The 25,808-nt window shown below is 41.5% G+C and overlaps 1 protein-coding gene, 1 long non-coding RNA gene and 1 pseudogene across 3 annotated transcripts; 1 reads left to right on the forward strand and 2 right to left on the reverse strand.

Moving 5' to 3' along the window:
* Positions 1–982: 982 nt before the first annotated feature.
* On the reverse strand, positions 983–11,205 carry GCNA (germ cell nuclear acidic peptidase; the record flags this gene model as incomplete). Its single annotated transcript, XM_081125383.1, has 7 exons — positions 983–1,697; positions 1,988–2,192; positions 3,226–3,361; positions 4,532–4,676; positions 7,965–8,040; positions 8,983–9,336; positions 11,196–11,205. The coding sequence occupies 7 exons, from the start codon at positions 11,203–11,205 to the stop codon at positions 1,448–1,450; spliced, it is 1,176 nt and encodes a 391-aa protein (XP_080981509.1). The 3' UTR covers positions 983–1,447.
* A 931-nt stretch (positions 11,206–12,136) lies between these two features.
* LOC308551147 lies at positions 12,137–25,314 on the reverse strand. The gene is made up of 4 exons (XR_013997982.1): positions 25,260–25,314; positions 15,362–15,405; positions 14,939–14,975; positions 12,137–12,212 (listed from the first exon to the last, which is right to left on the reverse strand). It is a non-coding gene; the product is annotated as an uncharacterized lncRNA (long non-coding RNA).
* Positions 17,243–18,874, forward strand: LOC308551656 (eukaryotic peptide chain release factor subunit 1 pseudogene; annotated as a pseudogene). Its single transcript has 2 exons — positions 17,243–17,339; positions 17,567–18,874. The product of its transcript is annotated as a eukaryotic peptide chain release factor subunit 1 pseudogene (transcript).
* Positions 25,315–25,808: the final 494 nt, after the last annotated feature.

Raw genomic sequence — 25,808 nt, forward strand, 5'->3', positions numbered from 1 at the left:
TTTGTAGGGGCAGAATCACTGCATTGTCAGCTCCCCCTAAGTCACCAGTGTGTCACGATCCAGTTTTATAGGCCAGCAGTGCCTTTAATGAGACCACAGATACAGCTGGAGGTGCAACTGGAGAGGAGGGATCCAAGGATACAGCTGGGGAAGCTCGTGCCATGCTGTGTACACACCCAATCCCATCTAAACTGGAGGCTAGGCTTCCATTTGTGGCCACTGAAAAAACACTAAGCACCTGCCAAATGAAGGAAGGATGGAAGGAGGGAAGATGACAGAACACATGCAGCTTCTAAACAACAGTAAGGCCAGACTAGTAAAGACATGTGTGGCAGGCTGAATAATGAGTTCCCAGAAATGGCCATACGCTAATCCCCAGAATTTGGGAATATGTTACCTTATGTGGCACAGGTTGTTAATCAGTTGACCTTAAAATAAGCTTTGGTATTATCCAGGTGGGCCTACTATCATCAGAGGGGTCCCTGAAAGTGAAAGAGGGAGGCAAAAGGGGAGAGAGTCAGAAAAGCAGACGTTGCTGGCTTTGAAGATGGAGGAAGGGGCCACGCAGCCCAGACTGCAGCAGCCTTTAGAAGCTGGGAAAGGCAAGGAAATGGGTTCCCCCTGGGGCCTCCAGAAAGGACTGCAGGCCTGCCCACACCTGGATTGCAGCTGAGTGAGGTCTGTGCCACGCTTCCAACCTACAGAGTTGTAAGATACTTGTCACTAAGCTTGTGGTAACTTGTTATAGCAGCAATCGGGAATGAATACAACATTGGCTCTATCTACATCCCAGTTAGCTCCCAGAGGTGGGGAGGCTGCTGGCATACTTCTGAGCAATCACAACAATCAGAAAAATCCAGAACAGAGAATGCTCTCTCCGGAACATCCCGGAGAGCTTCAGATGTCTGGGGGGCCTGGACAAAGACCTGAGGGCTTGTTCGGCTCTCAGCACAGGTTGTCAATGAACAGACTGCTAACAAGTGAATTGCCAAAAACATTTTATTTTTTTATTTTATGAGCAATTACATTGGCTCAGCTAGCAAGAGACACTAAATTCATGAAACATGTTTTTTATTTCTAGGTAGGCGTTACAGGTTACATCTGCCAGCAGCCCTCATTTTGAAATACTGGCTTTAAAACGTGTTCCCTTTCCAGCACTACTCACATCCTCTCCACTAGCCACTCTTGAAACTGTATTTTGCTTTTGCATTTCCTTCTACACGTCACAACTCTGGAGTGTAAGACACAAGGTGGGCCCAAAGGGCTTCGGAGCACTGTAAAGGGCACAACATGCTGGACAATAGAACCCTTGGTTAAAGAACAATCATCAACAGTATAAAAAGGATTTAAATTCTAATATTCATAACTTCATAGAAACAAAGATATTTTTCTAAAACTTCTTCACCAGTAGATGGCTCAGCTCACACAGCTACCCTCTCAGATAACCTTAATGGTTTTGCTTTTGTTTACAGATAAAATAATCCTTGCTGAGTGTTCTCATCACATCCCCGTGGGTTATGCCTGCAGTCTGCTGCCTAACTAATCCGTAATACTGCTTCACATACTTGGCAAAGGGTCCCACATGGGGCTTTATGGGGGACCCATCTTTCCGAGTTAATGGCAGCAGAACCAGAGGTCCCTTGCATTCGGCACAGACAAAGCGCTCGATGTTCAACGATCTGGTGTAGCGGCCAACCCTAAGGAGGAAAGGCATACCACACAATGAAGTCACTGTAACTCGGCCTCTTCTCTGTGCTGGCCTTGGGCCCAAAGCCAGGTCTTCTGGGGGTTCTCAGAGAGTGGGGCACCAAGCAGCGGCAGTGGTCAGGCCGGCTCAAAGTAGGGGAGATTGGAGAAAAGAGGACATGGAAAGGAGATGTTTTACTCCTCAAATCAGATAGCCATGTACTTACTAATTTAGTCACTAAAGAGCCACTTGGAGGCCATAGTAAAAACATAATTGGAAAAAGTCTGAGAAGGGTCTTACCTGGTTTTGCACCGAGAACACTCATAATAAATCTTGTAGTTAATCTTGTAGTTGTGGCAACGGGTGACCAAGGGCAGCTCTGGGTGCACCACATTACATTTTCTGGCATAATATCTCCATGCATCACCATGAGAATCACGGATGCCATCAAGCAGCCAGGAGGCTGCGTGGCATAGTTCATGGATCAAAGTATCCCGGATTCGGTCTTGGAAGAGGAATAAAAAGAAACCATGGGCACTTAAACCGAGTCTCTTCCAGTCACTACCCAATCAGCCCCACCACACAGAAAGCCATCTTATATAAGCATGTGCTGATGGGCGTGAGTGTGATCTTCCCCGGATTCTGAAAGTGAAATTTCTACCCACTTCAACCCAATGTGGCAAATGGCAGAGCCTTGAGTGAGTCTTTTCAGAGCAGCTTCAGCCTGCTCATCTTTTTGTGGGACTCTGCCAGAAATACATCTGGCCAAGACCTGGTTCCCGCCCTCCAGGAACATAAGTGGACAGAGTAGGGAGCAATCACCAAGACCATACGATGAGGTCAGGAGAAGCACCATGGAGAAACTGCTATCTGAGCAGGGCCCTTAACAATTGACTGGATTTGCAAAATTATAAAAGCCATTCTAGGTGTGAAAAATGTACCAAAGGTTGAGGCTAGGAAAGTGTGTGGTCCATTCTGAAAGCCAGTGGGAAGCCAGCCTTGCTGGAGCACAGGCTAGTGGTGGAGCAAGGGGAGCCAAGCCTGGCAGAGAGGCACAGGGGCAGACTATGACAGTCTTGAAAGCTGGGCTCTGGTACTGGCAAGCCCCAGGTTTCTTGGCAGGAAAGCAATGCAGTGGTGTGCAGGAGACTGAATGCAGCAGGAAGAAGAGTGAGGTGACAAGGGCCCATACCTGGGCAGAGGCAAAGATGGAGAAGAAATGATAGGAGAGTCATTATGAAGATTTGGTGATTGGCTAGATATCGGGAACCTTGAACCTCAGTTACTGGGAGAATGAAGATGCTGCTGCTGGCAATAGGAAGCTGCAGAGAGAAAGTTAGGCCTACTGGAAAGATGGACATGTAGGACTCTCAGGGATAGTGAGACATCCAATAATAATGTCCTCTAAGCAACACACTGTAGGCTTGTGCAGGGCTGACACAGGCTGCCAGAGAATACCAGCACCTAAGAGTAACTTAACAGGCACCGTGTCAGAAGAAAAGAGCCCACTGGGAAAGCTGCCATGCTCCTGCCATCACCTGCAGAGTCGCAGACTTTCAGAGAAATCTCAATCTTAGTGTAACGCTGCTTTGGGTAATGAAATAGGCCAGAGCTACACAAGCCAGCAGTTCTCAGCATTTTATTATTCCAGCGGATATCCAGTCTCTCTGGCATCTGAGAAAGCAAGGAGACAGTGAATCACAAAGCAGTTCTAAACATACCAGAAAATATTAACTCTAGAGTTTTTGCAAATCAAAACATTCTAGGGAGAATAAAAGGCAAGTTGAAGCTCAGGAAAAGGTGATTAGCAGGCCATCAGGATGCAAGGGAGGGAGATTGCTGAGACCCTGGCAGTGCAGGGTCTGTGCTCCCACGCATGGAGACCAAGTCAGGGGCAGCCACAAGAGAAGGACAAATGAGCTGAGGTAGACATGACCTGTGTGTGAGAGGAGTGAGACACAATTGAAAATGCAACTCAAAACTTAAGGTTCTGCTAATCAGTCATCTGATGTGACATCAGGAAGGGCATCAAAAAATGGGGAACCTTTAGAATGACAGAACTTTCCCTGCAGACAATAAGGTCTGAAAAACCTAATGGACAATGGGTCTCTCTGCCCCGAGATTCTCTCCAATTTAGTCAGTACTCCTGCTTCTGACAGATTCGTTTCTTTCAGCAACCACTTCATATCACATCCCTGTGCAGTGATGCCTACTGATTTCAATTTAGGCCCCCCAACCTGATTCCCAAGGCCCTCCTTTATCTAGTGCTATGCTATCAAAAAAAAGCTACCATGTATTGCTGACTATGCCATAAGTCCTGCTCTAGGCACTTCAGGTGTATTAACTTACCTAAAAGCCAGACAATAATTCCATGAAGTAGGAGGTACAGTACTATGATTGTCCCCATTTTACAGATAAGGAAACAGAGGCAAAGAGGGCTCAAGTAACATGCCCAAGGTCACCTTATTCTACATTAACCTCCTCTTCCAGATAGTCAAGCCTCAACACATGCTCTCACCCATCACTGATTTTTTTTCTCCACTTAGCATCCTTCAAGAACCAGAACAAGTCTCACTTCCTCCAGGCAATCCTATTTCCTGACCACTCAGGTCTCAGTGATTTCTCCCTCTCCTGGTCTCCTGTGGTAGTAACAGTCTGGACTGTATATTATAATCCACAAACATGCTCTGTTTCTTTCACATAAGCATGTCTCATCTCCCCATCTAAGCTGGTACTTCTCAAGGACAGAAAATACACTATTAGCACATCTGCACACCTCACAGCACCCAAGAGTGCTGGGCACACAGCAGGTATACTCAATCAGTGCTTCTTCACTGATTTTACCTTGTTCTCAAAGACAGTGTTGTTAATCAGGGTGTACAATTTCTGAATAAGTTCATCCTTATTTTTCTTGAAATTCCTTCCAGAATACTGCTTTAACTTTTCAACATCACGCAAGAAACATCCAGGTATATTGCAATCAATGTTCCTGCAAAAACAATTCAACTGAGTCTTGTGTAGCTAAACAAATAAATAGAAGAAATGCATCTATACAGGTCAAGAGAGACTTGGAAAACTTGCTGGCCCTTCTCTTTCCAGCTCCTTATATGAGGACATTTCCCGAGGTTCTATTCATAGCCTTTTTCTCTTCACTCCTTGCATATACTCAACAGGAGTGATCCCACACCTATATCTTCAGTCTCAATCTCTCTCCTGAAATCTAGTTCTGAGTTGACAATTAGTTGTCCAATGCAAATATCCAACTGACTGACATGAGCATGTCTCCAGCTCAATGTGTTTAATTATCCAACTTCTGTTATAACAAGCTAAAAACCTCAAAGACATTTCTTGATTCATTTCTCCCTTACCCTATATTCAGTTAGGCACAAAGACAGACCGCTATCTCCTTCCCACTCTTTTCCATCCTTTCCACCTTACTGTCACAACCCTAGATCAAGTCCCTGTTCTCCCCTTTATGCATGGATATTATAGCATCCCTGTGTTCCTTGCCTCCAGGCTCTTTTTCTTAATGTAACTCACAAATATACCTCCAAAATAATTTTCCTATGCCATATTTCAATTATGCCCCACTGACTTCTTCGCCCAGGTCAAGCTAGTCCTGACTTCTATTTCTTTCTTTCTTGTTTTTTTAATCCTCACCAGATGATATTTTTTCCATTGCTTTTCAGAGAGAGTGGGGGGGGGCATCGATCAGCTGCCTCTTGCATGCCCCCTACCAGGGATCAAGCCTGCAACCTAGGCATATGCCCTGATCAGGAATCCAACTGGCAACCTTTTGGTGCATGAGATGGCGCTCAACTGAGCCACACCAGCCAGGGCTCCTGACTTCTAACTGCGATTCTCACTCTGGCCAAAGTGAGCAACTTAAGCATTCCCTGGATAGAAGCTGTGATTTCCCACAGTTCATTCATGCCTCAGTACAGCCTATTTGCCCAGGCCTAGAATGACCACATCTCCACTGAGAACAGCCTCCCGTGTAGCGCTTTATAATTTGCCAAGAACTTCCTTTTGCATTATCATAGCTAATCCTCACAACCACCCTCCAAAGAAACTATTACCAGTCTTGTGATCTCCACTTTGCAGAAAAGGAAACTGAAGCTCAAAGGTTGCGACTTACCCAAAGTTCACAGAGACACTGAATCTTCTGACCTGAGTCACATGATCACTATTGCTGCCCCATCTTTCAAGGCCTAATTAAAATGCACAAAGAATAGTGCTGAACACATAAAGGACTCACACTTGTATTAATTACTTATTGAAACTAAAGCATTTTTATCTTGGCTGGAACAATCCACAAGTCCAGAGATGAGCCCACAGAGCTGGAAAGATAAAACAGGAGCAAACACAGGGAAGTGAGTTTCTGACTTCATAGGACAATCATTAACCCTTAAGTCACAAAATAAACCCTATGTAAGGTGACTGGGGTTAGGGAGAAGGAAAAAGTACCAGACCAGCCAAATGCAGCTAAAGTAAGGTTCTTTGCCCCAAAGCCTGATATGACTAGCATTTCTGCCTCAAATTACTTAGTTCTGAAAGCAAATTTGCATCAGAAAAGGTGGCAGATGAAGACCAGAACCATCTGCAGACCTCAGCGGAGAATGTGACTCTTGCATGTGTTTGTGCTCACAGCAAGCAGGCTTTGTGGCTTAGCATACCTTCACCTCAGTGCCTGTGCCATTCTACTGCAGGCTGTGTCTCCACATCAGAGGAGTTAACAAGATCGCAAATGGGAACCCAAATTAGATACCATGACCAGTAAGCAGCCTCCACAGGAACAATACTAAGCACAACAGGAAGCCTACAGACTGAAACAGGAAGTACCAAGGCAACGGTGAGGAGTCCAAACAGGCTAGCCTCCTATATATGAAGCAGAGGACAATGACAAAGCAGCAGCTTCTTTCTTCTTTTGTCACACTCTCCAGCAAAGCAACCTGGGAGTGACCAAAAACACCCATTTCTATAGGCAAAGCAGCTTAAATATGTATCTAGGAATCCAGAGAAGAAACTTTGCTGGAAGGGGAGCCTTTAAATAGAGAACAAGCCAGACTGTTGTCAGCTGCCTCACCCGGTGAGAAGTGTGGAAACAGAGTCTCTCTGCTCAGGCCCAAATTGCTGTGTTGCCCAGTGCCTGACACATCATTCCTCTTCTCCCCTTAAGATGCATTTACTGGCCCGGCCGGTGTGGCTCAGCAGTTGAGCACCGACCTATGATCCGGGAAACCGTGGTTTGATTCTTGGTCAGGGCACATGCCCGGGTTGTGGGCTGGATCCCTAGCAGGGGGTGTGCAGGAGGCATCCAATCAATGACTCATCATTGATGTTTCTGTCTCTTTCCCCCTCTTCCTTCCTCTCTCTGAAATCAATAAGAATATATATATATTTTTAAAGATGCATTTATTGCCCCAGAATACAGGTAAAAAAATAAACATACAATCCTTCAAATATATGCCTTCTACTGTAAGATAATTCAGATATAAGTGTGCATCACTCCTGAATGCAAGTAAAAAAAAAAACGAAGAGAATTATGCTTACTGCATCATATTATTAAGGAAAAAAGTGAGAATTTAAATGAGAAAATATATTCATTCTTTGTTTCCTTTAAGTATTAACATGTCTTTGGTCTAAATGGCCTGTTGTTTTTAGTATCAATTATATATAGCTCAATAAGAATAAAGGAACTATAAGCAACCTATTTCACCCTAATGTTTAATAAAGCTTGAAAATTTTGCAAGAATATATATAAGTAGTAAGAGTAACTGAGTTCATGAAAAACCTGGAAGATAATCTTGCCTGCCCTCCCTCCAATTCTAGTGGACTGGAACATGTCAATTCTGCCTTCTCACCATTTCCACTGTGTTTGCTTTGGTTTAGTGTAAACTGGTGGCCATGAGGCTGAAAAAAAAAAAGAGTATCTTCTTTGGTTACACACCATTCTTTCGTCTGAGCTAAAGGGTAAAGGAAACCTCAGAGGCCTGAGCTGCTGCAGGGCAAAAGGGCTCCAGTTGCCCGGGAAACTGCAGGGGTCTTTGCAGAGTGCCACCCCAGCTTTGTTGGGGGAAAGGGAGGAGGGGAGCAGCCACAGCCTTGGCCTCCTCCTCCTGCTTATGCCTTCCCAGTTCAAGGATGGAAACTTTGCCCCTCTCCTCCACCAGACTCCTTCACCCTCTTTTATTCCCCCACATATGCCCAGTGAGCTGCTTAACATCTGACAATCATGCAATCAATTCCTGGTTGGTTGAACATGAGTGGTACGTACCTAATCTCACACTTCTTAGATCTCACTGATATGAGTTTCTTCTTTGAAGACTGAACCCGCTTTTGTCCTCTAACAACTGAAAAGATAATAGTTCATTTGTACCCCCAAAATTGGCACCATCAAGCAACTGGCAGAAACTCAGGAGGACCCCCCAGAGCCAAGCCCAGAGCAACATCTATAAGCAACAACTGTCTGTCTGAAGCCTGCATACTGCTCTATCAGTCAGTATGAAATATTTTACAGATGTGACAGAGCTGCCCGCAGAATAAGCTGAGTAGGATTGTCACAGGTACTGAGACTTATAATGAGGTCACAGGAGCATGCGCTGAGGTTGAACTGTGAGGGCAACTGAGGTGTGAGCAGTACAAGGAGTGGCATGGCATATCTCACATACTTGCTCTGAGGAAAGTGGTTTATATCCTTATGTGAAAGCCAAATCTTTCCACCATTGTCTAGCACCCATACTGCTAGTGGCTCTCACCAGAGACTTAGTATCAGGAGTGTCATTCATTTATTTAAAATATTTATTAAGCATCTGTTATGTGCCAAACACCAGACCCTGGGAGAGACTGAAAGATGAGTAACAGTCTTCCAATCAACAGGCTCAGTGTCTACTGGGGGAACAGATGCAGATGTGAGTGCTTTAATAGAGACAGGGTCTAAGAACCAGGAGGGAGGAGCAACTGACTTACAGCTTCCTATAAGTGACAACTGGACTGGGTCCTAAGAAAACTGGGATATCTGCAGAACAAAAAGTTCAGGGAGAAAGCACTCCAGGCAGATAGAGTGGTAAATACTAAGACTTGGGCATTCCTCCCCCATTCCTAGAAAGATCCTCTTCATTGGGATGGTGGCCTCCCTTGACCACTAGGCAGCTGCTGAAATGGCACAGGGTTGGTAGGCAGGAAAGGCAGAACTGACAAGACACACATATCCAGGGGAAAGGGCAAGGCAGGCATGGCTGGCACACTGGGTGGGCTACTTGGGGGAACAGGGATACTTGGCTTGACTGGCTTACCAGGTGTCACACATATATTTTTGGTTTTACATTTCCTTTTCCTTGGTTGCTCCACCACAGGTACAAGCTCTCCATCAGTTGACATATTTATATCTGAAATCTCTACTTCAACCTCAGCATAATTTGGTAGTTGGCAGAGATTTTCACCAGTATTATCAGATGAATTGCACTGGGAGAGCGCAAACTGCTCCATCTCCTTTTCAACTGAGACAATTTGGACCTCATCAGTTGCATCCTCTTCTATTATCACAGGGCCCTCCACATTACTATCATCGTCATCATCACTGATAATTATTGGAAACTCCTGGATCATAAACTGCTCGTCAGTATCAGATAACACTTCCAGAATCTCATCTGAAATTCAAGAGGCACATACACATATAGCAGACTTTCTCCATCCCATGCCCCCACCCTCCCAACCCCTGGGGACACTCAGTTTCAGAGTATTGAGCGGAAATTAAACAAGCAGGAAATCAACATTATGAATCACAGTTAAGAACTGGTTATTCTAGATTATTTTCCTTCTATTACTTTTTTTTTAAATCCTCACCCAATGTTATTTTTTCCATTGCTTTTCAGAGAGTGTAAGGGAGAGAGAGAAAGAGAGAAAGATCGATGTGAGAGAGACATATGGATTGGTGGCCCCCTGCACGTGCCCCAACCAGGGCCAGGGATCGAGCTTATAATCAAGGTACTTGCCCTTGTCTGAAATCGAACCCAGGACCCTTCAAGTAAGCGGGTGGGTGCTCTAACCACTGAGTCAAACTAGCCAGGGCTCCCTGTATTACTTTTTTACTTCACAAAGAGCAGTGACAGATAAAACAGCAATCCAAGTACAGTGGTAATTTTCAAATCACTTTCTCTAAACAGCACAATGTAGGTGATCAGAGGTTCCCAAACACAGGTCAGTAGACCTGTATATTTTCACTGGTCCACAGAAAAATAAGAGACAACAGAATAATACAATGTGTTTTTTCCCATCAAGTTCAATTTCTATAATTTAAAGGACTGTCCTTTATTTTGAGATTATGTCCTCACTAAACTTACAGCACTTTTTACTTTATGAAATCATGGTGATGATAGATAGTAGTTGGACTGTATTTCCATCATCAGACAAATTAAAAATTGGCAATTCTATGCTTGCTACCAAAATTTATTTTTCTAACTAGTGCGTAAGTGGAAAGCTCTCAGAACCACTGACGTAGGAGTGAGGAGTTAAATTCTGATGGTAGCACTGAGAGGCCTTGGGAACAGTCAGAATGTCACTGCCCTCAGTTGAAGGGCGCCTGCACCTGAAAATGAGGGGCAGCACGTCTAATACCACATATGCTCTGGAGTCTGTTCAGAGCTCAGCTTCTAGGTTTCTATGATTCTGGATGTAAAAATGTAAACTAGAGCAGAGGAAAGATGTGAAAACATATTCATGGTGCAAAAACTCTTAATTGTCAAACTGCAGATTTGGGAGAATGTATATTGAGACACTCATCTATTATTTAATTACCAAACAATTTTTATATATGCAATAAGGAAAGAGAAAGGAGTGTTCCTATGGTAAAAAGTCATGCTTCCTGCCCAGCCAGTGTGGCTCAGCGGTTGAGCATGGACCTATGATCCAGGAGATCACAGTTCAATTCCCGATCAGGGGGTGTGCAGGAGGCAGCAGATCAATGACTCTCATCACTGATATTTCTATCTATCTCTCCCTCTCCCTTCCTTTCTCTGAAATCAATAGAAAATATATTAATTTTTAAAAAGTCATGCTTCCCAGAAAATTTAAAGGTTTCCCACCTGCAGGTGAAATTTTAAAAACAAAACAGTGGGGAAGCACTGCTCACAATCCATAAACATGAACCTGTCCATTGATAAAAGTTAGGAGTGAGGTTGGAAGTATGTGTTAAAGCTTCTCAGGCCTTTTTTTTCTGTAAAATTACCAAAATTCATGTGGAAAACAGTAGAGACAAACAAAAACAGTCCTTTGGAACCTTTTCATCCCTCCATGATGAAAATGGATATCCACAGTTACAGTCCACTGGTCAGAGAGCTAAGGGCAGCCTGTGTTGGAAGTTCACCCTCAAAAGACTATGGATCTTCTGACTCAAGGAGTCAACAGCTGGTGGCCTATGGTGATAAACTGGTTTCTGGCTCTGTCACTCACACTCTACGGCTACCTCCAGGGATCCCTTTGCATTATAGCACCTGGACCCCTGTCCTACTCGGGCGCATGCACTCGGAGCTGGAGAAAAGGAGGGAGAAAAGAAATTCAAGTAGATAGGTGATAAAATAGGAGACTAGGGTTCTAAGCCACCTCTCCTTTCCTGGCTCTCATATTCCAGGTTAGCTAGGAAACACTAGCCAACTGTAGCTTTTGGGTAGTTACCAAAGAAGTAACCAGTACTTTAAGTAGGCACCTATGCATTATGCCCTACACCTTGTACTAAGCAACAAAGATGAATAAAATACCATCCCTGATGCTTAAGAAGCTCCTAGTCTTCCTATGTTTCACACCCATTGAGCAGGTTCTGAGCTGGAAGTAAAGCTCCATGCCTACCGCAAGGTTCAAGGGCCTCTGAATCCAAAGACGCAAGAATCTGCTGTGGGATACAGTGAGAAAAACAGGAATCTCTAGAAAATATTAAGGGAATAGCAAAAGGCAAAGACAAACATCTAGATGAAGAAAGCACTTCCCCATGAAGTCACTGCCTGCTGGCCCACGATCATCGTCCACCCAAGTCTCCATCAGGCAGAAAGAAGGAGCCCATGCCTCTCTCTCACTCCTCTTTGTCACTCCCAAACAGAGAGAAGAAAGAAGGGAAGAGGGGGAGGAGCAGAACAGCCTTCATTCTTCTCAGTCCCTGCTCTTCATTTGCTTCCCTCTGCTCCCTTGATGTAGTGCTACTAGGTGAGAACTCTACTGAGAGAAACACCAGGGTCTAAGGCAGCAGCAGGAGCAGTTGCTGCTGCATTAGGTAATCTACCAAGGGATGTAGGGAATCCAGCCATCTCCACATTAGGCGCATAGGAGGAAAGAAATGGTGGCACTCACTACTAAGTGAGGCAGAATACACCTTTGGCTGACTTATCCTGAAATGCCTGTGTGTGATGAGCCTGCAGAGCACAGCTGCTTCTCTAAGTTTGTGGTATACTTGCCTTTGCCACTCATTTCAGAGATCTTACTTCGATTTTCCTCAGGGAAGTGTTCATCATCAGACTCCGAGTCAATCACCACACAGCTGAGTGATGAGATAGGGAAACACCAAAGAGAAGTGTGAATGCAACATTCTTTCCATGACATTTTCTACAATGAACAGGATCACTGTGAAATGTTGTGTTGGCCTGTTTCCTGCAGTAACTCTGTACCCCTTCTTTGGAACTACTCAGGCATTATTCCTAACTTTCCACCTTTCTACTCAATCTTTCCATCTGTCTCAATCCTTTCAAAATGAGCTATCTGTCAAGTACTGAGAGTGAAATGGGCTGTCAGAGAGTAAGTATTCAAACAGTTTGGGACGGGGGATTGTTTAGGGAAATGTTCAGTTAATTGCCATTTTACTTTATCAACATTGAAATCCAGTTGCCTGAGAAGGGTAGAAGGCCAGATGGAGAGAGGTAGCCTTAGAGCAGGGAGGTTTCTCCACAGTGCCCAGAGCCAGTACCACTCTCCCTAACTGACAGGCTGCTCTAGCAGGAGTCAACATCAGCAGTACCCCTGTGCCACCTAAGATACTGGTGCTGAGCACCCATCTGGGGCTCTCATTCTCAACTGGCCCTGGTATTTGGGTCAGAGGTTCCAGAAGGTTGAAGTTCACTACCTCTCTGTATTTCCCAAATAGTGTACAATAAGCCTGATATACCTGTATGAGAACAGTTAGAGAACTTGTCTGTACCTGTTACAGATACAAATCCATTAACCCGTTTCTACCATATTCACCACTTTTAAGCTGCCAAGTTGCTGGGCCTTTGCTATCCCATTGACCATTCCATCCTTAAAATTCTCTCTTTTCTTGATTTCCAGAATACTGTTCTGTTTCAGTTCTCTTCTCACCTTTCCATCCACTCCTTCTCACTCACTTCTCTCCCTCATCATATTGCCAGAGTTTAGTCACAGCTCTTTCCTGCAAATCTAATCAATTCCTTGGGATTGGGTAAGCATTATCTATCTGCCCACCCAATCCATTCTATCCAGTCCAACTTTGCCTCTGACTTCTATCTCCTCAATTCCAACTTCCTCCCTAGATGTCCTGTGTGTACAGCTGATTTTTAGTCTGCATGCATAGGAATAGCCTTCCTAACTTTTGATTGATAGTATCTGTTCTGACCACTCAGGCAGCCATCCTGACTATCCCTGTCTGTATTCTTTTGGTAGATAAACATTTTGAATATCAACCCTGCCTATTGGTCCCTTAATTTCAACATGCCCTAAACTGAACTCATCACTTTCCTCCCCAAATCCACCCTTCCTACAGTATCCCACAGAGAGAATCCACCTGGCACTGAACCAAGGTCTGTGGGCACTCCTGGAAGGCCCCTTAAAACAGATTTTCTTTACATATTTAGTCTAGTAGAGGCAAGAAGAAACCAATTTGAAAAATTGGTTACTTTTTAATTTATCAAATAAGGACTTTATTATGTATAATATTGCAAACCAGGCTACTTCTAAGGATCCATGATAAACCATTTAAAATGTAAATGACAGTGATAGCAATATTCTGCTTCTTTGACCATAGTGATGGTTACATCACAGTATATGAGTTTTGTCAAAATTCATCAAACTGTACATCTAAAAAGTGAATTTTGCTGTACATAAATCAAACCTCAATAAACCTGACTTAAGTATAAATAATAAAACCAATCATTTCCAATAAATAGCTTTATATAATGCGTTATTTGGTTCCAAAATTTCAGCTGACTGCAACTGCTGACTTTAAATCACTTTTCACACACTGGTGTCAGGCTTTATGGCTTACATGTTGCAAAATAATCAACAGAAATAAATCAGAGCTAGCTAGAGAAAATGTTCCTGCTTGACAGCGCTATTTGGGTCGGTGGGTGGGGGGGGGGCAGGAATGACCAATTCACATTTCTACAGAAATTTAAGGAGTTGATGTGGAAACCATACTCATCTAGCACTGTATTTCAGATTTATTCCAGTAATTGTTTTAGCATCTCCTATAGTTTGGCACCTGTGCAACACTGTTCATCTAGCTCTGGCTAGAGCAGAGGGCTCCTTAATAGAAATAGTAGAAGATAATGCTGAAAGATAGGAGAGGGTCAGACCACAGAGGACTTTAACTCTGGAGTAGACTTGATTTTCCTATGACAAGCAATTGAAATAGGGGATCAATATGGCCAAAGCAGTGCCTCTGGAGATGAATCTGGAAGTGGGATACAGACTAGATCAAGGAGGAAGAGATCAAGGGGAGGAGCCACTTAAAAAATACTCTTGCACTAACACAAGAGTGAAAACTGATCAGGGCCTGCATAGTTGAGACTGGAAGTTAAGAGATAATTCACAGAGACATTCTGAAGAAGAACATGACTAATTATATAATGGGCCAGAATTAAGTAATCTAATATTTTGAACTTGGTTGTGAGATCAAGCACTCATTATGACCCTGAATATGTTGTTCACAGAGGAAAAGTAGCATCTATTCTGAAATATTCTTACCGAGAACATTGTTCCTTAAAAAATGTCAAATTTGCCCTGGCTGGTGTGGCTCAGTTGGTTGGAGCGTCGTCCCATGTACCAAAAGGTTTCGGGTTCGACCCCCAGTCAGGGCACATAGCTAGGTTATGGGTTTGATCCCCAGTTGGGGTGCATGCAGGAGGCACCCCAATTCATGTTCCCTTTCACATCGATATCTGTCTGTCTCTCTCTCCCCTCTTCTCTGAAATCAATAAGCATATCCTTGGGTGAGGATTTTAAAAAATGTCAAATTCCACTAATTCTCCTACTTACCCCATGTTCCCATTCTGCCTGCTCATTCCGGCCACACCTAGATTAGAGAAAGAAAGAGGGCATCAGAAAGCATTTGAATCATGACAAAATCTGGTGACCCATGTTTTTAACTCCCTAAAACTAAAGTTCATAAATTGGAGCTGGTTAAAATTTATGGTGGACTCATCATTTCCCATGAGAGAAAGAGAGGAAATAAAAGCAAGGAAACATGGAATGAACAAGATAAAGGAAGCAAATTAGAAAAGGAGCACATAACAGCAAGGACATTAACTTTGTTTCCCCAATCTAGAGAGAGCCCTAGAAGAGATAAACCCAGGACCAGCTCAAACCCAATGTCCCAAATCACATTTCAGTCACCACTACAAAGACACTGTTAAAAACACTTTACAATGTAAATTACTGCTTTGAATTGACTGTACTTACAGCACTCAAATTCTTCATCACTGCTCGAGTCCACAATAAGAATGCTATCACAAAAATAAAATATATATTGTTTTAAAGGAAGGCTACCAATCAAATGTCAAAAATCACCAATGAAGAGAATTCCCCCCAATCATAGTTTCTGAAATGCAAATTGGTTCTAAAGGCTTATGAAATTAGGATCACAATAGGGGACTGAAGAAAAACTAGAAGCAACTCAGTCTTTACTGCAGAATCAAAGATAGGAGAAGAGTGTAGTTGAGTATCATTAGCTATCAGTGAGAAGCCTGTTTTCTGCCAAATGATTTCTTCCTATTCAAAGATATGAAAGTGAATTCTGAGAAAGGAGCCACAGGGGAAAGGACTTAAGGATGAAGAGAATACAGTTAAAAATGAAAAGGGCAAAATAGGACATCTCTTGGGGCTTTACTGCTTGAAGAGGGCCTGCTTATCAGGACTACCATCTAGGTAAACAGACAAATGCTGGAGTCCATTTCTTGGGGAGCAAACAATGGGTAATTTCTAAGCTGCAGCCATTCCCTGCCCTGAGCCATGATGGTAGGGCCTCTTGCTTCTCCACCTCACAATTTGCCAGGGCCCTCATCATATCCATTCTTCCCTGCTTTGTTGCAGCATGAGGTGAGGCCACAGCACATTCTGGCTCGAGATCTCTCAGCTCACCAGATAGCAGCTGACTGGATATCCCATCCTCAGCCATGTACCATGTAGATCCCAAATCCAGCTTGGAGAAGTCATGCTGCAATAAGCATCACTTCAGCGCTACATCCTAGGACCTAATCATAGGTCATCTTACCATTAGTTATTGTGACAGAGCTCACAGAGGATACCAAAAGTGCTAAAGAAGGTGGACATAATAGCTATAAGGGTTTACATATATTTATATGGTTTAACATAATATTTATAAGGTTTTACATAATAGTTACACAGTTTTACATATAAAAAGGTAGCCTTAACCACTTCTTGAGGACTTTTATTTTAGCCTTGAGGTTAATTACTGGGAAGATACATGCTGGCTCACTCCCTTGATTAAATTTCCTATTCATTTATCCATCACTATACACTGGACTTACTGAGTAGTAGGCTTCAAGTTGTTTTGTTTTGTTTTGTTTTTTAAATCAAGAAAGAAAATTCTTGCTAGGTGTAAGGTTACCCAGGAATAGGTCAAAATGTGGCCTTGGCTATCTTGACACCTATTATCAATAAATATCACTGTATACAAACTAAACTATACTTCATCTACTTTCTTACATGTTTTTTCATTACACACAGACATATACACATCTTTTTAGAAGTCAGGCAAAAGGAATAAGGGATTAGAAACATGACACAATTATACAACAGAGAGCACACTCTAATCCCTAAAGACAAAATACCAAATTCCAGGTTGGATAGTAACCAACAGAAAAGGATCCATGGTCCAAGGAATGAGCTTAAGAAGAAATAAGTGGTCAAAAAGGAGGCAGGTTTTGTTAGATACCTTTTCCAAGTAAAATGCACCACCAGGAGTATAATTCCATAGAAAATATTTCAAAGCTCCTGTCACTGTTATGAGAAAATCTATGCACCTAGGAAAGGCCAGTCGACTTAACCAGAACTCTATCATGAAAGGACTCATAAATCACATTAGAAGACTGAAAATACAACAAACCAAAACCCTCAAAAACTATAAAGTAAAGGATCCAAAGAATATCTCCCCTTTAAAGCTGAAGCCAAAATCCATAAACATTGTATTTGCTTTGATATGACTACAGAGAAAGATCTAGAAGAACCAACACCAAATTATTAATAATTATTATCTCGAACTCTGTGGTCTTGGTGTCTCTGGGCCCCACCAGGCCGCTCTAGGGAGGAGGAGGCGAGAAGATGGCAGATGACCCCAGTGCTGCTGACAGGAATGTGAAGATCTGGAAGATCAAGAAGCTGATTAAGAGCTTGGAGGTGGTCTGTGGAAATGGCACAAGCATGATATCATTGATCATTCCTCCCAGCCCAGCCGGGCGTGGCTCAGCGGTTGAGCATCAACCTAGGATCCAGGCGATTGGGGTTCGATTCCCGGTCAGGGCACATGCCCGGGTTGCGGGTTGCAGCCGATCAATGACTCTGTCATCATTGATCTTTCTATCTCTCTCTCCCTCTCCCTTCCTCTCTCTGAAATCAATAAAGATATATTTAAAAAAAAAAAAAAAGAGATCATTCCTCCCAAAGACCAGATTTCACAAGTGGGCAAAAATATTAGCAGATGAGTTTGAAACTGCATCTAACATTAAGTCACTAATAAACCGCCTTTCAGTCCTGGGAGCCATTTCATCTGTACAACAAAGACTCAAACTTTATAACAAAGTACCTCCAAATGGCCTGGTTGTTTACTGTGGTACAATTGTAACAGAAGAAGGAAAGGAAAAGAAAGTCAACATTGACTTTGAACCTTTCAAACCAATTAATACATCATTGTATTTTGTGTGACAACAAATTTCATACAGAGGCTCTTACAGCACTACTTTCAGATGATAACAAATTTGGCTTCATTGTAACAGATGGTAGTGGTGCACTTTTTGGCGCACTCCAAGGAAACACAAGAGAAGTCCTGCACAAATTCATTGTGGATCTCCCAAAGAAACATGGTAGAGGAGGTCAGTCAGCCTTGCGCTTTGCCCGTTTAAGAATGGAAAAGTGACGTAACTCTGTTCGGAAAGTAGCTGAGACTGCTGTGCAGCTGTTTTTTTCTGGGGACAAAGTGAATGTGGCTGGTCTTGTTTTAGTTGGATCTGCTGACTTTAAAACTGAACTAAGTCAGTCTGATATGTTTGATCAGAGGTTGCAACCAGAAGTTTTAAAATTAGTTGATATATCCTATGGTGGTGAAAATGGATTCAACCAAGCTATTGAGTTATCTACTGAAGTCCTCTCCAACGTGAAATTCATTCCAGAGAAGAAATTAATAGGACGATACTTTGATGAAATCAGCCAGGACACGGGCAAGTACTGTTTTGGAGATGAAGATACACTAAAGGCTTTAGAAATGGGAGCAGTAGAAATTCTAATAGTCTATGAAAATCTGGATACAATGAGATATGTTCTTCATTGCCAAGGCACAGAAGAGGAGAAAATTCTCTATCTAACACCAGAACAAGAGAAGGATAAATCTCATTTCACAGACAAAGAGATAGGAAAAGAACATGAACTAATTGAGAGCATGCCCCTGCTGGAATGGTTTGCTAACAACTATAAAAAATTTGGAGCTACTTTGGAAATTGTCACAGATAAGTCACAAGAAGGATCCCAGTTTGTGAAAGGATTTGGTGGAATTGGAGGTAACTTGTGGTACCGAGTAGACTTCCAGGGAATGGAATACCAAGGAGGAGATGACGAATTTTTTGACCTTGATAACTACTAGGTAGTCGACATGGGTCTGGCAAAACGTGCCTCACCCTCCAGCATCCAACCCAAGGAACACACCCATGGTGGAATCCAACAGATCCCTGCCTTACAATTGGAACATTTCTAGAACTTAATCCATGAGCATTGCATATTGAAAAGAACACCGAAACAAAACCAGACCCAATCCTACACTTTGGTTTGTCATGGTGTCAGCGCAGCAACCTACAATTAAGTCCCTAAATGCCACTTTGGACTAATTTAAACAAGAATTCCAGTTTTTACCTTTACTTGACAGTAAACTGGTTGCTCTTGTATTTTATGAAGAAAAAATGATTTTTTTAACCTTCATACATAGAAGTAAAAATACTTTAACTGCTGTAAACCTCAAAAGTTAATAGAAATGAGATCATACTGATTTGTTTCTTATTTTGATGGAAAAAAATTAAATTGCTGCATTCTGCAGTGACCCATTTACATGGCATCCTTAGCTTACACTGCATAAGAAGAAATATATGTGGTGAAATGTTGGAAAAATAAAAAATAAAAAAAATTATTATTATCTCAAAAGAATGGGTGGGTGTGTATATATGAGGGCAGACTTTCACTTTTTACTTTAATGTTTCTGTATTTTTTATTTTTACTACAGGCCCGTATTCCTTTACCCACAACACTAATTCAAAAGAATATATGAACCCCTATGTTCATTGAAGCGTTACTTAGAATAGCCAAGATATGGAAGCAACCCAAAGGACCAGCGATAGACAATGTGGCACATAATATACAAAAAAGATGTGGTACATATATACAGTGAAATATTACTCGGCCATAAAAAAGGAATAACGTCTTACCATTTGCGACAGCATAGATGGACCTAGAGGGTATTATGCTAAGTGAAGTAAGTCAGATAGAAAAAGACAAATACCATATGATTTCACTTATATGAGGAATCTAAAGAACACAATAAACAAACAAAGAGCCTGGCCGCTGTTGCTCAGTGGTTGAGCATTGACCCATACACCAAGAGGTCACTGGTTCAATTCCTGGTCAGGGCACATGCCCAGGTTGCGGGCTCAATCCTCAGTAGGGGGCTTGCAGGAGGCACCTAATCAATGATTCTCTCTCATCACTGTTTCTATCTCTCCATATCCCTTCCTCTCTCTAAAAAAAAAAAAAAAAAATCAATAAAAACATATTTAAAAAACAAAATAGACACAGTCATAGACACAGAAAGCAAACTGATGGTTTCCAGAGGGAAGGTGGGTTGGGTTGGGTTGGGTTGGGTTGGGTTGAGTGAAAGAGGTGAAGTGGTTAAGAAGTACAGATTGGTAGTCACAAAATAGTCAAAGGGATGTAAGGTACAGCATAGGGAATATAGTCAATAATACTGTAATAACTCTGTGTGGTGCCAAGTGGGTACTGGAAATATCAAGGAGAACACTATGTAAAGTGTATGATTGTCTAACCACTATGCTATACACCTGAAATGAATATGAAATAATATTGAATGTAAACTGTAATTGAAAAATTAAATTTAAAGTTCTTTTTTTTAAAAAAAGTAAAGAATCTTGAGCTAAAAAAAGAAAGTACTAATTAGGCTTTGATTGATCAATGACAACCAGTCACCCACCCTCTGCATTATGTATTTCAGTAGCACTTCTGCCTTCAAACTGCCAAACCTCCCTCACTCTGTTAATGACTTTGTCTTATAAGTCACTGTGAAAACAGAAGCAATCTGACAGGAATGCCCTCATATGCCCACCAACAAATCTACTGACTTATCTGTAACTGTACCCACCTCTCTGCCTTCTCTATTCTCAACAAGAGCATAGCGTCCCTACCACTATCTAAGGCCAATTCTTCCCTTGTACTTTCTATCTCATCCCCCTCTAGCCTTCTCAAAGATTTTATTCCTGCAATTTTCTGTGCTGAATTATTGTCCCCTCTCCCTGGATCATTTGTTCTACTATTCCTAAATCCCATGTTCCCCAATTTTATGTTTCTAGCCTTTAACTCTCCACTGAACTCAGCTATATGTGTAACATCTTGGCCATTACTAGTATTTAGAACATAACATGGCCAACGAAGAACTCCTGATTTCCTCCCTCAGTCCTGTTCCTATACCAGTCTTACCCATCTCAGTCAGTGGCACCACTGTTCATCCACCCAGTAACACAAACCAAAAACTTAGGAGTCATCTCTTTCTCTCACCTCCCACATCCAATCCATCAGCAAGACCTGTTGGCTCTACCTCTAGAGTAAATTTCATCTAATCTAAAACATTATTATATGGCCCGGCCAGGCATCGCTCAGCAGTTGAGCATCGACCTAGGATCCAGGAGATCAGGGTTCGATTCCCAGTCAGGGCACATGCTCGGGTTGCGGGCTAGGCAGCCGATCAATGACTCTCTCATCATTGATGTTTCTATCTCTCTCTCTCTCCCCCTCCTTTCCTCTCTCTGAAATCAATAAAGATATATTTAAAAATAATAAAATAAAATAAAAAATAAAACATTATTATATGTACCTCTAAGAAAGAAAAAAAAAAAAAACTACCAAATGATGACATGCTGTCAGACATATAATGTATCCCAATTTCAGAAATGTTGAAATGTGAAAAATGTCTCAGGATTGATGTACTACAATATTCATCCAAATCTCTCCAATTCCACTATTACCACCCTACTCTAAGCTACTGTCACTTCTCACAAAACTTCTGCAAATCTAGTTCTTGGACCTCGACTGTAAGAGAACTATTTATCTCATAGGGCTATTGTGAAAATTAAACAAGATAATGTCTGCCCTCCTAAAGGATTGTGTACTTCTCCCCCATTACAGCCCTTATCGCACTATATTGTAATTACCTGTTTACATGTTTCTATCTTCCATCCCAGATGGTAAGCTATGCAAGGATTTGGTGGTATATCTGTTTCACACTGTTCAGTACAAAGTCAGTATTCAATAAATATTTGTTGAATAAGTGAATAAATGAATCTGAAAAGGTGGTTCCAAGGACCCCTTTTAATATTTTCTACCCTCCACCTACACCCTCATAGAACTTCGTTTTTCAAGGTTTTGCCTAACATATCTCACTAAGTAATAATTTTCTCTATTAAAAAAAATAATTACGCATACATGCCCACTTATGCAAAGGTTTGAGGTGTAGAGTCAGTCTGAAGTAAAAACAAACAAATAAACAAAAGACTAACATATTGTTTGCATTAATAAAAATACAGTGCCCAGATGCTGAGATGTAATGGTCCCAAATTGCAGCTAAGGTAGGTGGAGAGACTAGCAGTAGTTGTCCAGCCTTAAGGGTGATATCCCACCAGAAGTCAAGGATCTGGTCTTCATCTGTAGCTTCAGGAACTCAGGTTTCTCAATTCTTCATCAAATGCTAGAGGAGTGGCTCACATTAATCAAATTTGCAAGGCGCTAACTAATAAACACTCAGAGTGCCTGTTTACTTCTTAATAGAACATCCATCTGCCCTGGGCACTCCCTAAAATAGGCCAAATGACTGAGGGTCATACAGAGACTAGGATTTTACTTTGTGCATTTTTAAATCACACACACATTCATTTTTTAACTGAATGCTGCAACTAGAATCTTCGTGCGTTTAATTACTTTCATAAATTGAATTTTCCTAGGGTTGATTCCCAAAAGTGAAATTACTCAATCAAAAGTATGACCAATTTTATAGCTCTTGGTACATTTGCTTAATCGTTTCCAAAGCATATCGGTGTACAATGTCAGTAGCATTGATATAATAGGATTAAATATATTAAATTTGTACATTTAATAGGTAATTTTTTTTAAATGATTTTATTGATTTCAGAGAGAGGAAGCGAGGGGGAGAGATAGAAACATCAATGATGAATGTCAATGATCAGCTGCCTCCAGCACGCCCCCTACTGAGGATTGAGCCCACAACCTGGGCATGTGCCCTGACCGGGAATAGAACCTCCATCTCCTGGATCATAGGTTGATGCTCAACCTCTGAGCCACACCAACCGGGCAGGTAAATAATTTTTAAAGTAGCATTTCTTTTTATTACTTCCTTTGCTGCATTCTTTTGCTAATCTCTCCCCGTTTTAATGACTATTACACAATAATGTTTACCCAGTAGTTTTGTGACTGACAAAGGAAGAACACTTTGTCCTTGTTCTTCCAACAGTCCTACTCCCCAGAGATAAAGTGTATTTTATTTATTTTTCTAGAAAGTTCTTGCCCGGCCGGCCGTGGCTCAGCAGTTGAGCATCAACCTAGGATCCAGGCGATTGGGGTTGGATTCCCGGTCAGGGCACATGCCCGGGTTGAGGGCTCCATCCCCAGTCAGGGGCGTGCAGAAGGCAGCCGATCAATGACTCTCTCATCATTGATGTTTCTATCTCTCTCTCCCTCTCCCTTCCTCTCTCTGAAATCAATAAAGATATATTTAAAAAAAAAAAAAAAGAAAGAAAGTTCTTAAGCATATGCACATACCAGCACGAGTCAAGTGCATACAACTTTTTTTAAGAAAATAGTATTATGGATAGTAATATGGATTGTTCTGCAGTTTGCAGTTTTTCACTTTATATATCTTAGTAGTCTCTCTATTATCAGTGCATATACCTCTTATCACATTTTTGTTGTTGTTAATCCTCATCTGAGGATATTTCCTCCATTGATTTTTAGAGAGAGTGGAAGGGAAGGAGGAAGGGGGAGAGAGAGGAAGAGAGGGAGAGACACACATTGATGGGAGAGAAACACATCGATTGGTTGCCTCCCGCACACAACTCAAAGGGGACCAGGGATCAAACCTGCAACCCAGTTACATGACCTTGACCAGGAATCAAACTCTCAACCCTTCAGTGCTTAGACCGATGTTCCAACCACTAAGCCATACCGGCCAGGTGTCTTATCACATTTTTCTGGATGAACCACAATTTATTCACCTCCACCCTTAGGACATTTAAGCTCCTTCCAAATTCATGCTATTACAAACAATGCTGCAGTGAACATCCTTGTATGTATTTCTCTGTGTACTAGTAATTAAGCCATATATCCTTCTTCCACAGAACTGAACAAGGACCAAAACAATCTATATATGTCTACAGATGATTAAATGAACATGAGTTACAGGGAGAAGGGACATCGGAAAGGGAGAAGAGAGTCTGGAGAAAATAAGAGTGAACCACAAAAAGAGCCTATACGATATAACCACATTTACACACCTATGTGAGTATATGTATATAGAAATTAAATAAAATTGTTCTAAAAGTAAAAGAAAAAGTCCTGGTAGTAGAATTACTGGGTTAAGAAACATGGGCATTTAAAATTTTGATGTTGCCAGATTGCCCTCCAAAAAAGTTGTACCAATTTATAACCCCACCATGACTGTATGAAATTGCCTGTTTCCCTACAAATTTGCCAACTCTAGGTATGATCAAATTTTTAAAAATCTTTGCCAATCTGATATATGAAAAATCGTATCTCATTAAAAAGTTTTCATTTCTTTAAATACATAATTAAAAGTTGAATAAATTTTAATGTCTATGGGCCATTTGTACTTTTCCCTGAGAACTACCTTCCATATATTTTTACCCATTTTCTATTTGTTTTTTCACCTTTTTTAAAATTAATATGTAAAATGTTTTTTGTAAATTAAGGAAAATAGGCTTTTATCATGGGTAATGCAACTGTTTTTATGTTATTTATCATTTTTATGTTTTTAATATCAATCTTAGAAAGACATTCTCCACTCCAAAATTATTAGAAACAAAATCCACCTATGTTTTCTAATATTTTTAATGGTTTTGTTTTTATTTTTAAATATTTTATCCATGTGTAATTTGTTTTGGTATAAGAGTAGTGAGGTAAGAATCCAATTTTTATTTTTTTCTAAATGATCAGCCAATTATGTTCAAATTATTTGCTGATTAATCTAACTTTTCTCCACTGATTTGAAGTGTCATTTTTATCATGAACTAAATCTTTTTATGTATTTGGATCTATTTCCAGACTCCGCGTTCTATGGTTTCTACACTCTCCCATATCATACACTTACATGCTTGTCTGTGAAGGAGGAAAACAGAGCATTGTCCCAGGAGAAGACTTAGAGGAGATAAGACAACTACCTTAAAATACCTCCTTATCATGGAGAAGAAAAATACTACATCTGTTGTCTCTAGAGGGCAGCACTATAAATGGGGTGGAAGTTCATAAAGACAGGTTTGAAGTTCTTTAGAATGGAGAATGTTCTAGAAATCCCCTTGTACGCATATTCAACAATGCCATTGTTGTACATTCCTGGCCACTAACAGAGATGTTATATAAAGGATTAATGTATTGGGTAGGAGGCTGGAGTCCTATGATTCTAAGATCCCTTCTTATACTTCTCATTTTATAACTAAGTTTTACACTCTGCAGACTCTAAATAAAACAAATATGTACTTTTTGAGAAAGTTGTTTTGCCAACAAAGTAGGACTAAACTAAGAGAAAATAGAATTTTTCAAATCTCACCAATCATCATCATGAATCTTCGATTGGCCAGCCTTTTCTTTGGACATGTCCTCACCTGTAGTCAAGACAAATATACACTTTGTAAAGAAAACCAGAAGCCAGAACCAATAACATGTTTCTACATTGTGCATTTATCTTTCAGCAGCTTCTTTACCCTGATTTAAAGGCAAAACTTTGCTCTGTGAAATGAGAAGTATTTAAATTTACTTGTTGCAGGCTGCCTGGATGTAGAAAGCTATAGACAAGGAGTACCACACCCCTCTCCCACCTTGTCCTGGATCAATAAGCCCAAAGTACCTGATGTGAAATCACATCAACACCCATGCATTATGGAGATGTACAAGGAGATGTAAACATTCATTATGAGCTGCCAGATAACATTGTAAGGTTTTAGCATGCACTAGCCCCTACTCAGTCTCTGGACCAGTGCTCTCTTTCCTCCAAACAATTTCCTACCCTCCATACCAGCCCTCCACTCTCCCAATGCCTTCACTCCCCTTACTCCCGCCTCACCTCTAGGAAGCCTACCTATCAAGCTTCCAACCCTCT

This window comes from Miniopterus schreibersii (genome assembly GCF_964146895.1).
Source record: "Miniopterus schreibersii genome assembly, chromosome: X".
Taxonomy (NCBI): domain Eukaryota; kingdom Metazoa; phylum Chordata; class Mammalia; order Chiroptera; family Miniopteridae; genus Miniopterus; species Miniopterus schreibersii.